This window comes from Manacus candei, unplaced genomic scaffold, assembly GCF_025592945.1.
Source record: "Manacus candei isolate 608988 ecotype Guabito, Panama unplaced genomic scaffold, ASM2559294v1 h1tg000041l, whole genome shotgun sequence".
NCBI classification, from domain to species: Eukaryota; Metazoa; Chordata; class Aves; order Passeriformes; family Pipridae; genus Manacus; species Manacus candei.
In genome coordinates, this window is record NW_026138089.1 from 5,730,505 (window position 1) to 5,747,139 (window position 16,635).

The following is a 16,635-nucleotide window of genomic DNA, read 5'->3' on the forward strand; positions in this document are numbered from 1 at the left end:
AAATATTGGTTAACGACTTCGAGAGGGTGTGTTGCACGGGGAGTCATATTTTGGATGTTCTGAAGAAAGTGGTTTAAGTATAGAAAATTCTGTTCTTACAGTGTCGTGCATCATCGCTGTCTTAGCTGTTGTGACAAACTACAGAACATATTGCAGTGCTGTAGTAATTAAATCAATATTCAAGTTAAATTTTATGCTTAATTATTCTTAATGCACTTTAAGTGTTACTGCAATTTCAAGTTGAAGTCTTTCCCTACAGTTATTTTCTGTTTCTCACTGATTATTTGGGCTATAGGAGATAGCAAAAAATAATTCTAAAACCTAAAAGGTTTAGAAGAGGTGAAATACTGATATCTTAGTGAGTTCTACTAATGTAAACTTCACTTGTGACTCATGCGTATTCTAACTATTGTAGCTGTGGTGATTAAGACTTAAAAAGCATAGACTCTGTAGATACGACAGTAGGTTTTCAGAGCATGCCGCATCTGACTTGTAAACAGCTCGTCAAGTCTGACTGGTTGTGAATCTTTTCGTATTCAGAGTAGCAGTCTTAAACTTCTGGATTTTTAAAGCGTTCATGCTGCTCTTTACTCTTGGGAAGTGGCAGAGAAAAGCAGTTGGTGAGGCTCGGGTCAGTAACAGCTGCAGAACTGGTGCAGGTGGAACAGGAGTGACACGAGGGCATTCACTGTGTCACAGTTGGGTTTTAAGCTGTCATGTAAAGTTATGGAATAAATAGGGGAGTGACCGTGTTGAGGTGTACCGGTTTTTCACAGGCCACCAGCAAGTGCTGCTCAGTCTGCAGCAACCAGCAGCCCATGTGAGTGATCTCGCTGATGGTGCGTCCAGGGCAATTACTTGTACAGCCAGGCTGTGCGCTTGGGGGCAGGGGGAGCTGGTTTTCTCACTTAGGGTATCATAAAATGTAAGTACTATTTAAGGATGATATTACTTGAATTGATATAAAGAAAAACACATTGGAGACGCTTCTGTTGGTACTTTATTTATGGGAAGTTTCACAGTAATGCAAGCGGGAGGCAGCAGGAAACAGCGTATGGTGAAACTGAGGTTGAGACTGGGAAGTGCTTGTGTGGCTTTTAACTTTAACATGATCTGGTCTTGAATATGAATGTAGCATTTACTGATTTTGTTTGAAACTTAGCTAATGGAGTTGGTGTTCTAGTTTTCTATTTGGTGTAAATAGGCAGCAATATTTGTGTAATATCTTTCAGGTTGCTTGGTATTTTATATTTTTATAGTAATGTTCGGATTCAGCAAAAACAAATGCTGGCTTTTCATGATGTGTTATAGCTGCAAGTATAAACTACTTTCACACCAATTAGAAGCTGTGTAGATGCATAAACAGAACATAATTAGATTGTTCTTAACATTTGGACATGTGTAAGTATTGATCTTGATGTGGGAATTTTGGGGAACAAACAATGATAGTCCTTTTAAATATTTTTCCTTAGATTTCGTATATTCCTACTTTAAATGTGCAGATGCTTTTTATTTTTCCCTTCACTGTGACTGCCCTTGCTGTGCCCAGATAGTATGCTCTCATAATGCAGAGGCATTGTTTTCTGGAGTAGCTGCTTGAGTTCAAAAGAGGCATTTTGCTAGTGTGAAATTTGTAGTACTGAGAAAGTATTAATTCCATTACGTGTCTAAAATGAGTGTGTATAAAACAATGATGTGGCTTTACTTAAGAGAGAATGGGTGTCTTTCATTGTTCTCTTAGTATTCCAATGGGATCATGAGCTGTGATCAAGTCCTCTTTACTCCCTTTACTGAGTTAATGTATGAGGAGAAAGGAGGTGTTCTCAGCAATTATCCCCTGGTATGAAATAGTGTCACTAACAGGAAACGCCCCTTGCCATTAACTGTCCAGGACAGTGATACTGGTTTTCTTATTTGTCTGGATGCACCTACCTCAAACAAGGTTGGGTGAAATACATAGTTGTTCTTGCATGTTTTAAGGTAATCTTTAGAAATACCATTTGACAATCTACTGTGATATTGTCTAATTGTAGATACAGAACAGGTAGGGACCAGGAAACTGCTTCAAGGAGTCTACACAAGGGAGGTTGTTAACCAACTTTGTGACCTCCACATCTGCAGGGCATTTAAAGTTCTGTTCATTCCCATTTGAAAGAAATAGCCTCAGGCACTCAGCCTTAGTGCCCTTCTTCCAGAGATTAAAATCTTAAATGTGAAGGACTATACAATTTGTATTCTTTAAAGTGTAAGACACGCAACATAAATTGCCCAGAACTCTGAGATTTTTCTAGCGTGTGGGAAGAGCAGAAAAGCCTGTATAAAGTTGTCACGGCTTAATAGTGCAGTGTGTAAATATAAAGTGATGGAAATGTTAAATGGAAAATTATTTTTGCTTGAATGTTACAGGTGTTTTCATTATATGTAGTAGTCCTGGTATTTTTGCAAATCCTTCTGATTTACATTTTGGTTCAATGTAACTTGAAGTCCCAGAATATTTGTTAACATTGTAATACAATTTGGTGAATAATTTTTTATTACTGTAATTTGTGATTTTTGTATATGAGGGTGCTGTTCCTAATACAATTTGTACTGTTTCTTTGGAGACTTCTTTTAAGGTCCAAGTATAATGTATAATTCAGTGGTAGAAGCTTTAGTATTAGTTATATGCAGTTAAGTTTATTTTTGCATTGTAACAGTGACTGATAATGGTGTATGTGAACAGCTTTACTTATGATGTCTAAGCGGAGAGGCAATTAATTTGTTTGAGGTAAAGCCTCTAAAAAGTGAGACAGTTAAGTCCCTAAGTGAGCTGTAGCTTTTTTTTTTTTTTAAGAGTATGTTTCTGTGTAAGTACTATTTTTGTACCTTCGTGCACCTGCCAGCTGACTTGACCTGTGTGGGCAGTGAGGCTGAGGGTGTGTTTCCAGCTCCTGCTGCAGTGCTGGGCATGGAGCAGCAACAGATGATTTGGTGAGTGACCAGCTCAGTCCAAGTGTGTTTGTGTAAACTCCCCACATTGCCTAAAACTTGTATTCTGTATCTGTGATCTCTTCAAGTAGATTATTGTCTTTTGGGATGGGAAGAGTGTCTTTAGGTACCTGAGCCAACACTGAGAAGGCTCCCCTTTTATCTGCAGCAGGTATATACACAAAGAGTAACTGGTGCATAAGTGGTGATGATGACCCTCAGAGGTACTTTTGTCTCTTCCTTGTTAGTCTTTCTGCTTCCTCAACATGGACAAAGATCTGGAGGAAAGTCAGGAGCTGCTTCACAACCATTCAGAAAGCAGCAGCTGTCTTTATCAGCCACCTTATCTCTTTTATTTGGGCTTGCTCTGATAATTTCTTTTGTATACAATGGACGTTGGGCACAGGTGTACACAACTAAACCATTTGTAGCTGAGGGATATAATGTGCTATACCATTAGCAGTGCATGTATGCAGGGATGTACTGTGTGTTTACCCTTAGCAACTCTCCTCTCAAATTCCCTGTCACAAAAAGTAATAGCTTTAGTTTCTATGTTCTTGGGATATGACCAAAAATTTATTATTTTCTTATCTTGGATCTAAATGAAGTACACAGTTCTTTATGGTGATACATTACATGTCTCTTTTATTTCAGCAGTGTAGATTCAAGACCAGTTCATAGTTCTGCACTTTAGCTGAGACACCTGCTTTATGGGTAGTGGTTGATCGCTTTGGATCCAAATTGGTGCAATACCTAGTGTGCACTTACTGTGGTTCTTTCATGTGCTCTCTTCCTGCTTTTCTGAATTACTTACAGAGACTAATATCAAAGTCTCTCTGAAATACTAAACCTTTAACAGAATTTTAGTGTGCTTTCATTTGTTTTAGCAGGGTGATAGCCTTTCTGCTCCACAGGGAATATACCATCTAGATACCTTATGTCCAAACTAATACTAAAGTACATTTTCTTTTTTGGCTTTGTAAAAGTATTGCTGTATGCAGCTTAAACATGAGCAGTATTTTGGGCTGATTTTTATTTTTAACCAATAAATGGTATGTATTCTCTCCATTTGTATGTTATCATTGAAAACCAAGTAAGACATTGCATTAAAGGTAGATGGGTTGTTTAAATCATTTGATTCTAGGCCTTCAGCTTCACAAATCAGGTCCAATTCTATTTAAGATACCAAGGGAATTCAGTCTTTTCATAAAAGTGATGAACTTCTTTGACGGAAATCTATCTGAGTCAGTTGTCTTCTCAAGGTAATACGATATTCCTTTTAGTGTAGGGCAAAGATGGGGTTGAGCCTTTCATCCTCTGTAGCATACATTAGTTCAGGGAGCAGCTGAAGTTTATAAAACCTATAAGAGAGTAGCACCATTTTAATGAGGTGCATACCTAAAATGAAGCATGTACCATTATTTATGTACTGTGTGGAATCTATCAGAGATTAATGCAGGAAGGTTCAGTGGAAGGAGTGCAATTCTTGGGGCACTTTTAAAAGCCCACTTAAAAAGAATAGTTTGTAAAAGTGAGTCTTGTGCATGGAGGAATGTGAGCTGCTAAATTTGGTGGAACTCTTATAGTCACTGTCGTTTGTCAGGGGCTCAGAGATTAAAAGGGCTGCCACATGTTTGATGGCACCTCCCATTCCAAACCTCTTGTATGTGTACCCTGCACTGGAGGGCTATAAAGAGGCAGACAGTGGTTTTCTGGGAAGGTCAGAGGATATGAATTGGTTTTAATCCCAAAATGAGCAGAGTTGTAGTTAGATGGAGAACTTTGAATGTGGCATATAGGTTTTTTTCAGCTTGTTGTAGGTAAATACTACCTGGTTTGAATATTCCCTAGTGCTCAATGGCATAAGCACTGGGTGGAGGAGGGAGAGGGGGTTTGCCTCCAGAAGGGTGATTCCTGAAGTAGCAGAAAGGGGGATGCTCTGCCTCTGTCCTGGACTGGGCAGTGGCAGCTGTGTAGTCATGCTGAGGAAGAGGTGGAGGAGGTTGCCCTGTAGCTGCTTGCTTCACTTGTGGGTGGGGTTTTATTATATGTAATTGTTGTCATGGGAAATGGGAGAGAGACAGATTTGCTGTGAATGTGCCTGATGCTTTGAGTCTTTCGTCTTCTTTCATTTTTGAAGAGTGAAGCAAATAGTGCAGCTGAGTATTTGCAGCTGTCTAGTTCTTTGAGCATTTAGGAATTGTTGTATCTTTTATGACCTGTTAGTGCTTTGTTAGCTGCAGAAATGTCCAGCAGCACTGAATGGTGCTTTGGAATGGCACATGGTGTGATTCTCAGGGTTGTCCTGTGCAAGGCCAGGAGCTGAACTTTGATGATCCTTGTGAGTCCCTTCCAACTCACGATATTCTATGATTCTACGATAAAGTTTGTCCAAATAGATGGACAAATATTTTTGTTGGCAGCTGCATAAAGGTACCTTGTGTAAGGGGACTGAAGAAGGCTTTCGGCACCAGCAGCAGGTGAGCCCAGTGCGGGGATGTGCGTGTGCCTGGAAACTGCAAGCAACTCTCTGGGCTTGTCTTTCTTCAGAAAAATTCTCTGGAAAGGGAAGCCATCAGGAAATTGCTAAAGGGCTTATTTAGTTTTGGTTGGTTTGTTTTTGTTCCCTGACTGGACACCAGTACATGGGATCAGGGTAGTTATTTCATTATATAAGCCAGGGTACACCGTGGAGTGTTGCAGCAGTGGAAAAATGTGGTGAGGCAAGTTGTGTCTTTGTTAATGTACAGTGGCATGGAGCCTCAGCAAGCATTATTATGATTCTCACGTGGGGAGAGAGAGACAGATACTTTATGCACCAGAAGAGGATGGCAGCAGAAGTATGTTGCTGCTGGCATTGAGTACAAGCAAGGGGAGACAAAAATGTTGTTCTGAAACAAGCCAACTTCACCTGGGGTGCTGGCTGCAGTTGGCTCTTATGCAGAAATGCCCCAAGGCTGTTCTTCATGCCTTTAATGAAAAAAATAAATTGTGTATGCTGTTTGACTTCTACATATTTCTGCATCAGACTAGAAGTGTTTGTGTTTCTCTGGATACACTGTTGTGAGTAAAAAATCTGGACTGCAGGAATGGGTTTGCTGACTATGTGGATAGAGCTCCATGTGATCATATCTGAAACCAAGCTTCCACAGTTCCTTTTCCAGTTTGGAGGCCGTGTAGAAGTGAGGAAGCCAAAGTTACCTAAACCGGTGAAAAATCCCTTTTCTGCCATCCCACCCCTGCTTGTCTTTCTCCCCCTTTTCCCCTTATGTATACACACGTTATGTGACTGCTGCTGGTGGTGTTGCTTGTCTGCTAAAGACAAGTGCAGAAAAGCTGTATAGGGATCTCTAGCATCTGGGCATCTCTTACTGTGTTTGCAACAGCAATTTCTTTTCTCTCCTACCTGCTGTATTTACACTGTGCTAAAATTATGCTCAATGCCTCGCAGAACAAATAGTTTGAGACCTCACTTCTGTGTCAAGGGAGGCTGAGCAGAAGGCAGAGGAGATGTGTCTGGGTATAGAGAGAATATCATGCAGGTATGTAGCTCTTACTCAGTGCTAATCATACAAAATTATATCGGGGGGGGGTTTTGTGCATAGTTTAATTAGTTTGCTTTATGAAAGAAATTTGAGTTAGACATTTGGACAAAGCCAGGTTGAATAATGATGATGAATGTTTTCAGGAAGAGGGAGGCTTGAGGGAGGAAGTGGAAAACAGCACAGAGGTTTCAGTGTGAATTCGCCAAAATGTTTAAACAAATTGTCAAAGTCTTGTGCTACTGTAAATATGTACTAGTAAACTCCTGAAACTGGCAGCTTAACTTAAGATAGAAATGTAAGCTGTATTTTTTTATTTATTTGAATATAACATTGAAATACCTTTCATGTGGTAAGACTGGCATTTTAGGAATATTTAAAGCTGTTAATGGTCAGTCAACCGCTTTTCTGAACTGCTGACTTCACACATACCATTTCCTTTTTCAGGTTTTTACAACCCCACATCTTCTGACTTTTAAAGCAGGATGGGGAGGGAGGGAAGGAGGAGAAAAGCTATTTTCATTTTTTGCTGGTAGCCATAGAGCAGCTCTAAACTACAGTTTTTAAAATTACTCTCAGTTTAGTAAATGTTAAATCTACGTGACAAAAATTGTTTCTGTTGTGTGTTGATACAAGCTCTGCTGTTTAATTTGGACACCTTAGTTCTCTGATGTTCTCATTTATAAGTATTATTTCTTATTTTAGGGATTTTTGGGACAAGTCTTTGGTCTAAACCTTGTTAATGTTGCTTTTCAAAATATACAATGCTTTACTCTGTACTGAATAACACACTTAATAGGGTTTGAGAGTTTAGAGAGATTTTTGTAGTCTTGAAATGTATGACTTACTGTAATTACAGTTGCTCATATTCTTAAGCAGATCGTAAACTTACCTGGTGAGAGAGCAGAACATTTACAGGCAATATTTTACTGCTGACAGCTTAAAAGTTTGTTTATGCTAATCACTTCATAAATAGTGAGCAGTACACTGCTGGTGACTTTCAGAGCATTTTTGCAAGTGCAGAAAATTTCTTCTTGCTATTAAAGCAAATGACATTACAAAAATATATTTGTAAGGCATTAAGTACCCACTCTCTTCCTTTAACAACTTAAGAAATATTCAAGCTTAGTTGTTCTAATGATATATATGACTAGCTAATATTTGTTGTTCTGAGAGCTCGTGAATTTGACAAAAGCCTATCTGTCCTAGCTCTATTTTTATTAACTAGAAGAGGGTTTTAGATATAGCAGTTTATTAGAAGCTCTGCTGTATGAAAATCTGGAAGTTTAATTTCCTTTCCTTGAAAGAATCTCTTTTTTTTCTTTTTTACACGAGGAATGTGAACTAAAAGGGATTCCAACTTGGATCAAATTTCTTGTCAGAACACTGACTGATTATATATTTGTGTGTATAAATGAAAGAAGACCCCATCTTTAATGTTTCAAAATCATAAATGATTTCAAATACATACTGAATTTACAGTTTACAACTACAAAGCTTGTTTTACATTTTGTGAAGTTCTGATTCATTTGTGTAAGTTTTTTTCTTTTAGCCTTTGAGATCTTACTCTTTTCTAATGATGCCACAGTATGCTCTAAGAGGTGTGAAGTGATTATCTGTATTACAGAAATAAGGAAGTAGATGCTGTTTTGTCTTGAAGTGTACCAGATGAGTTTACACGCTGGGTAACTTGCTGGAGAGTAAATTTTCAAGTATTGGAAATTTGAAACCAACTTATTTTATTAAAAACCTCCTTTTAAGTCTTACTCTCTTTGTCTCTTTTCAACCCCTTAAAGACTTGTGAAAATGGTATGAAGTAGAGATTTTAATTAAGAGACAACAGATGAATAGATGATTATGTTTAAGAAAAGGGTATTCCAGATTAATGACGGATAACTTTGAAGTAATGCAGGAAAACCACGTTTGTTTGGGAAGCAACTGGTGCCTGTGGGTACTTGTTACCCATGTGTGGAAGCTGGAGTGGGAACTGCGGTTGCCGGATTGTGTGTTGTTCCAAGGAAAGGCTGCATAAGTCCTTTTCTTGAAGGCCTCTGCAGTGCTGGCAGTAACAAACAGCAGGAAGGAGGTGAGGAGCAATGGGAGCGTGACCAGCAGTGGTAACTGCTGTCTCTTGTGTTTCTAAAGGTAACAGCATGTGAACACTGGCGAGTATAACTCCTTGTTCATATTAAACCTGAAAAATATCTGCCTTTATTTCAAGCTAAAATTAAGAACTTCACTGATGCTTCAGAGTGAATGTTCTGTTAGATTCCTCCTCTGTGCTGTGTACCTGTGTAAAAGAACAGTCCTTATCCAGCCGAGACTGCCCGTTGACAGCTGTCCATTCCACAAGTGGCGTCACCAAGAATGAGGTCTGAGTTACTGCAGTTGTACCAGTGGTAGAGTCAAAAAAGCTAACAGGCTCTAAAATTGGTGTCTCGTCTTACCTCTTGAAAAGAGATGCAGAGTCATTGACAGAAAAACTTTAACCTTTTGGTAGGGAATAAACCCACAATCTCCTAGGGGATTAGGCTTCTTTTAAATGTTATGTTTATCTTCATAATTATGTGCTGTGTATTTTTATGAGCAAGCATGCTGTCAAGATAAACTTGCGCTGGGAAGCCCTAAATATACATGATTTTTTTCAGGACATTTGGCTTATTTGAGTGCCTGGCTTACAGTGAAAAGGATAATGGAGATGCATGGCAGGCAAACCAGAGCAAGTTAGATGCTTTCTGTAGAATACTAGCTTCTTTGAAATGCAGCAATACATGTCCTTTGGGTAATTCTTTCAAAATAAAAAGAGCAAAGTTAGTCAGGAAAAATGTTTTCCATCCTGTTTTCTGACACCTAGTATTATGTACTAGCAATGCAGAGAGAGCAAAGGCTTAGGCTTGTCTGCTAATATATGGCTTTCTGACAAAGGACTTGCACAGTGGGAGGTGGCTAATAGAAGTGATTAACAATAAAAACTTCAGTAAGGAATTAAAGGCAGATGAATGCATTCCATCTGATTTTTAAAAAAGTAACTGATGTAAGGGGTGTTAACGAGAGAAAGACTAAAACTTGGTTTACAGGATGAATTGAGATGTGATGTAAATAATACACTTCATGAGTGTTGAGGTCTTTTACATGCTCTTTGGATTGAAGATATTTTGATAATGAATCCAATATTAGCCTGGGTTCATGGATTGTTTTCCACTTGCCTTTTCAGTTTCCATAATTTACAGCGAATGGGTTCTCACTGGATTCTGTACTGACAGTCCTTAATTGTTTTGGCCATTTTCTGTCCATGACTGACAACCTCTGTGCTTAGCTTGGTCTTTGTAACTTTGGTTTTCATTCTGCTCCTTTGTACACCTTCAAGCCATTGCACTGCAGCCTTGCCATTGCATTTCTTTGTTTGCTCATATCTTCCTGACCTTCTTTTGTTTAGTTTTTCCTTTAATTTCTAGAAGCTGCTACGTAAATTTCTTAACCCGTCTTTCTCACTCAGCTTGCTTGTACAAGAATACTTTGAGCTCTGTCCTTGCTGTGTAATTTTACCAAAATGTCCCCTGGAGGTGTTGCCCTGTATTTTCTGGTGGTTTTCTTCTCTTCTGTGGTGGGTGTGCTGTGGGTTGATCCAGGCTGGTGATGGTGAGTGCAACAGAAGACGACTTTGTCTTGGTTAGCAAAGGACATAACTGCCTTATTTATGGTTTACCAGTTAATTATGTGAGGTGATGGAAAGTTGTTCCTTGGTCTGCCCCTGCTAAAGAAGTTACACTTTGTTTCAGGCTGACCGTGCTCTGTTTTGGAGGTAACTGGTTTTCATTTTGCGGTAGTTCAGCAGCATGTAGTGGTTGTTAGATGGAGGCTCAGAAATACCGTTCTGGGATGTTTCTGTGACAAACAGCACAATCTATGCGCTAATTTAATAGCAGCTCTAAATTGAATACTTAGGTGTAACTGAGTTTTAAGTAGCACCTCTTCAAAACAGCAATATATTGTGTTCCTGCAGTTGGGTTTACCTCATTTCAAACAGAACTTTCAGTTGTCTTATATTTTTAACAGGCTGGTGGGCATGCTGTAAAACAGCCTATCTGGTACAACACAAGCTAATGAAAAGCTGGAATCCTTTTTATGTCCTGACAGACGCTCCGGTTGTGCTAAACTTGATGACTATCACTGCAGGGTTGGAATCTTTATTACTGCACCAAGTGCAATCTGGTACTTGGAACAAAAAGATAAAAACCATTCACTGTTTTAAAGTAATCTGTAAAAACAGTTACTTTGACTCTGCATCACCTTTCATGATTTATTACTTGCAGTGGAAAAGCTTTGAATTTTTGGGGGAGTCTATGAAAGTATCAAGTATTTCAAATTCATTTGATGACTTAAAAGGATTTCTGTTCTTAATCCTGATGACCACTTATGGTATGAATGCTATTGTGTAGCAAAACCTGCTCATTTTATGGTAGTATTCAGTTTTATTTATAACTGCTTTCAAGTCTCAATCTTGAGAATTTTTGTAGTAAGTATCCAGAATGTTCACACACAACACACACAAAATGAATTCTTCGGTCCCTGGTATTTTAACAAAACATATTTAATTAGTTTTAGCCATGAGACTTGCACTGTATAAAGTTTTCATCATGCAGTCCATCAGCACAGTGTCCAAGTTCCTTGAAGTTTCACTAAAATGTCACAGTTTCAGGAAAATACTCAATTGTATGATGCCTCTCTTGTTAGATGTAATACATATGTGTATTTTATTTTTTTCACATGTGAATAAAAGATTCAAGAAATCCCAAGTAGATAGTCTGCTTTTTAACTATTACATCTTTCCAGCATTACGTAAAAGAAATATCTTCTAAAAATGTTACCTTTGCGAAAATTAATTTTGGAAAAAGTATACACACAGTTAAATTTAAAAAATATCTCAAACTTTTGATGATGTCAGTTTTAAACCTCATGGATGTTCCTTGGAAGGAAATGAACATATATATATAAGAATATAATTCAGAAATTTGAATGTATTTTTACCCATCATTACTTGAAAAGTTAGTGGAAAAAATAATAAATTTGCTTGCTTTGTTACTTCAAGGCTAAATGCTTCAAATGAGTTTGACTTGTACACAGTCAAAGTTCAAAAACCTAGGTGCTGGAGTAGAAAATCACAGTACACACACACACACACACACAAAGTTTGGTTTTGCTGTTTTCACTAGTTCAACTAATCTGTCCCTTCTGGTTTCCAAACCCTACAAGAATCTAGCTGATGCTTTTATCTACAGTTAGCATTTCCCTAACAAGTTCTCTGTGCTCTGTTACAAGTTGTGCTGGGCAGGGGTGTCAGTGAGCACTTGGGCCTTTGTGTAAATTTTTTACATCAGTGTTTTTTTCCCTCTTCAACTGTAGTTGTGGAAGATAGTGTGTTTTACCCAGAGATGTTTAAGTTGATGGTTGTTTAATTGTGCAAGTGAGGCAGGGTGAGTAGGTTACATATAATAGTCTTTCTTCCCTTTTTCAATGATGTTTCTTGGGGAAAAAAGGAATAATGCACATTTTATATCTTTCTTTGTATTAAAAACCCACAGAAAATGCAGATCGTTATAGAATGAACTGTCTAAAACAACGAAATGAAAGGTAGAATGTGGTACTTGCTCCTTGTATGTAACCGTTGTTTACATGTTACTCTTTACACATAGTTTGTTAAACATTTGCAACTTAAAACCAGCAAGATAATTATACATCAATACAAAAAAAAATCATCCTTTCCGAAAATAGAAAACCCAAGTGCCAACAACAGCCTCCCCCCTAACTTGTTGTATTACTGCTCCACAGGAAACTGTTGTGCTGAAAGGAAGAATTAACTGGTCTTTCAACTTCAGCCTTTTTATTGTGAGAGGGAAGATCACAGAAGTGTTACCATGGGGAGAACAGCAGTTAAAGGTAAGGCCTGGTAGCTTTAATACAAGAGAATGAAAATACAGAACGTGCTAAATTCTCTTTTTGAAACCAGTGGGATATTAGTTGACAATTACTATACTGTTAGATTAAAAAGACAGTTTGTGATATGTACTGAATACAAGTAAGTTCAAACTTCACATTGTTGTACAGTAAGTATGCTAAATTTGGCTGTCCTGCAAATTCAACCAAAGCTATTCTGTCCTGTGGCAGCTTTGAAACAATTTTTCTCCTCTGAAATTGAAGAATGTGTCTAGATGTGCTATTAATGAACATGGAGGGCTTTATTCTGTAACTGCATGTAATTTAGGTGGACAATAACTGAGTAGTACAAGGAATCAACTTTTATCAAGATAATTGGCATTAGCAGCTGTTTCTGGGAGATAAAATAAACATTTTAAAAGAAATTCATCCACAAATACAGAGTGTACAACAGAGACGTGATTTCTGCTGTGTCGTGTCTGAAGATGTTAGTTGTGAATTATGTGCTAAAATAAAGAGTAAGACTTAAAAAGAAATGAATGTTTGGGCTGGTAAAACAAAGAGAATGTGAAGAGAGAAAGACCCACTGTCTGAAACTAGGTTGCTGCTGCTTTCAAAGCTTTCAGATTGGTAGTCCTCCCCCATAAAAGGCTGCTAACGTTTTTGTACTTTCCTTGAGCTTTCCACCTTCAACCCAAGGTGCTTTATGTGCTTGTGTGTTCCCTTGGTAAATAGTTGTCTTTTGCTACAATATATGTTCTGTAATGGCAGGAGTCATCCGTTTAATTGTTGCACCAGAAGTTTATGGAGGAGGTCTATCCTCTTCTCTTGTAGGTTTTCTGCATGGCTGTTGTCTAAATATACTGAGAGACTCCCTGTTCCAGGCAGATAAGATAAGAATCCCACTAGGGAGGCACAAAAAGAAGGGAAAGGAGAAATTTCGTATTCACTCTGTCTTGATATCCTTAACTGTGTGCACTGAGGCTTGGTGAAGGGTAGCTAAAAGGTACTCACAACCCTGTGTGGTAGGGAGTGCAAAGAAGGCCCCTTCCTGAGCAATAGTAAGGTTTACTAAAGCTCATCTGAAGGTGAGTAACTGCATGGCACAGGAAGAGCAAAAGTTTCAGTCATCCAAAGGTATTCTCATCCATTGGGAAGAGACAAGGGGTTTCTTTGAGAAAAGTGTTATCCTGTCATGTTTTGAGCACCCAGCAGAGTTGAAGACTTTAGGGGGTTGAGAGATAGCTGCAGAAATCTTGAAAGCATGACTGTGAACTTTTTCCTCACATTGCAACAAGCAAATAGCAAGTCTTAGAAGATAGCACATGCATGCCTCCTCATGTAGCACACCATTCTGTGATAAAAACTATTACTGTCAAGAGACATGATACTTGCCATCACTCAGACAAAGCAATCATCTTGTTTTTTGACAGGTTAATTCTTCTAGAAAGAAGCATTGCAGAGTTTCAAAGCATCTCAGGCTAGAAGCTGGAGTTTAACAAGGGAGTTTATAGGAGGAAATATACACTGGTCGCCAGGATTATCTTTACCAGGGCTTTACCACTGCCTTCTCTGATTCTTTTTTTTTTTTTTTTTTTTTTTTTTTGGTATTCACAAGTCAGTCAAGATAGCTTTGTCTTTTTCTTCTTTGTCTTTAATTTCTTGCATGATAGATGTGGTTGCTCTTGACTGTCTCCTGTTGAGTAATCTTATCAGCAGAATTCTGTGGTTACTGATAGGGTGGGAGTTATGTAAACACATGGAATTTTGCATCGGTAAACAGAAAGCACTATGTTAAATAATCCTAACTCTAATCTTAGTTTGTATCTAAAGGTTTAGCTTGTGAAGTGCACTGTAGAAAAAAAATTAGTTGGTGAACAACAGAATGTGTTGCTTTTATAATTTCAGTATATGTTGTACTCTGATCTTGCTACCTAGAAGAAAGCAATCTTTCATGAGGTATTTAGCCTGTATGTGTTATAGTTTAAATATATTTAGTTACATAGCAAATATATAAACTCTGTAGACTTATATGTATTACTTTATTTTTAAAACTTTCTTTGAAATTGATATCCCATTCTTTGTTGTTTTTTTAAAGAGAGCCGAGTATCATTTGGTTAAGTCCACAGCAGCAGTGTTTCATTCTAACTCTTGTTTGGGTAAATGATCTGAAACATACTGTGCTTTATATTGGAAAGTAAACTGAAACTTGTCTCTTCAGAAATGGACTTTGTGAACAGAAGAGGATAGATAATGAATTAAACTGACCTATTTTTTTTGTCACAATGAGCTTCAAGACTCTAGAACTAATAAGTCTCCCCTGTCTCCAGTTTATGTGTAAAGTTCCTATTTTCAAGTCCGTTTTTCAGGTTTCAAGGAATTAGTCATTGAATGTGGCTAGGAGATGAATTTGGAAGGAGATGAAAACAAAATAACTCTTTGTACCTGTAGAAGTATTTTCCTCTTTCATAATCTCATTTTTGAGGTTCGATCTCAAAGTTTGACCAAGCTCAGGATCATGTGTGGAGGGAGTCATCTTCAGCCTAGTGATTTGATATAATAGTCTTCTGTCTCAATTTTTTTTCCATGATCTTTGGAAACTAAATTCACTAGAATATAGAATATCAAAATTTCAAATGCAGACTGGCATGCATTAAAGAAAAAAAAAAGAAAAAGCATGTGTTTATATTTATAAAATTGAATTTCAATAAAATTTTATTGTTGCTTTTGAAAATAAACCATGGTTTTTTATCCACCCTAACTGCTGACATTGGAAAAGGCACACCTGACCAAGGCATAATAGCAATTGTGAAGTATAGACTGGGCAAAAGTTTTCTGTGGTGGTAGTAGATACAGGGTGTCTCATGTAGAATCAGGTAGGTAATTCTTCCTGCTAGCAGCTTTTCATCTGCTTAGACGAAACACTCCAGCTTTGTAATGATGTTCCCAATTTCCCATTGAAGGTTGGAATGCATAAAAGCAAGGGGAGTTTTTTAAAGCAATCTTGGCTTTATTCAGACATATTTTTGGATGCTTCTGCATGTGCTGGGTGAGATTTACTTGAGCATTTTAAAGAGCAAATTTCTGGCCATCAAAAACAAGTAATAGTGACAGTGCTTTGTGTTTACTGTGAATGAAAATGCCTCCACCTCAAATGAACTAGATGGTTAAATTGCTGTTGAGAAATCCAGTTCTCATTAATATAATCATCTCCTCTTGTTCTTGTAGTTTTCCAGTGGCTGATAAGAAAACTGTGTTGCGAAGAGTGTTTTGTTTCAGCTGTCATATTTGCTGTGGTATTTTTGAGATAGGCACTAAACTTAAGTGGTACAGAGAATAAATAATTCGTGTGGTGATTGTCAACAAGAGCACATGTGGTGTCCAGGCTGCAGTTTTTCACATTCTTCCACCTGTTCTTGATGTCTCTCATCATAAAAGGCTGTCATCTTGTTTGAAATCTGGCACTCTGTGCTTTCAAGCTTTGGGTGTTCACAGGAAGCAGTTATTAGTTCTCTTATTTCAATGGAGTCCCACATGAGAGACTTACTGATTTCCTCTTTGGAAATAGGTGTATTGGGAAGTTATTTATTCTGTAAGCTTGATAGCCTGATATTTGCAATAGTCCCATGACTGTTTTGGGGAAAACCTGACTAACTGAGCTTATAGAACATGGCAAAAGGCTCTGCTGTTGCATGCTGCTGCTCAGTAGAATTAGTTCTAACACTCTCCCTTCTCAGATTCCCACAGGTAGTTGTAGGGTGTCCGTTTGCGTGGCTTAAAGCCCTACTTCTGAGGAATTATTTGGGTTAAAGCTTGTGGGCACCATCCTGAATAATTTCAGCAGTTCCATCTGAAGTTGACCTCCATAAGGATTTCTTTCCATAAACCTATCCAGTAAAAAATGTTCCAAAGCAAACTTCTTTTTCAAAAAAAAAGCATTGCCCGCTTGGTGTCATATGTGAAATGTGCTTGAGTCCATGAGTGTCAAAAGCAGGTCACCAAACCAACATATATTAAAGACTAAAAGGAATGAGTGGACTGTCTCCTTCAGTCTTCTGAACTACCCAGTTCCACTGTGTCTCTCATACGTGCTGAAATCCTTCAGAAATGAAATATGACAGACTCCTTTCTGAATGCATGTAGGGATAAATGATAGGGAAGGTAAACGATTCTTTTAAATAACCAGCATGTG

General features: G+C 38.0%; 1 protein-coding gene across 1 annotated transcript in view; it reads left to right on the top strand.

Moving 5' to 3' along the window:
* Nucleotides 1–12: 12 nt before the first annotated feature.
* Nucleotides 13–16,635, top strand: part of SCML2 (Scm polycomb group protein like 2) — a 70,180-nt gene continuing 53,557 nt past the window's right edge. The window contains exons 1-2 of the mRNA XM_051794848.1: nucleotides 13–77; nucleotides 12,339–12,446. Of these exons, the coding sequence (XP_051650808.1) occupies nucleotides 12,425–12,446 (22 nt within the window). The 5' untranslated portion in view covers nucleotides 13–77; nucleotides 12,339–12,424. The remainder of the gene's footprint in view (nucleotides 78–12,338; nucleotides 12,447–16,635) is intronic.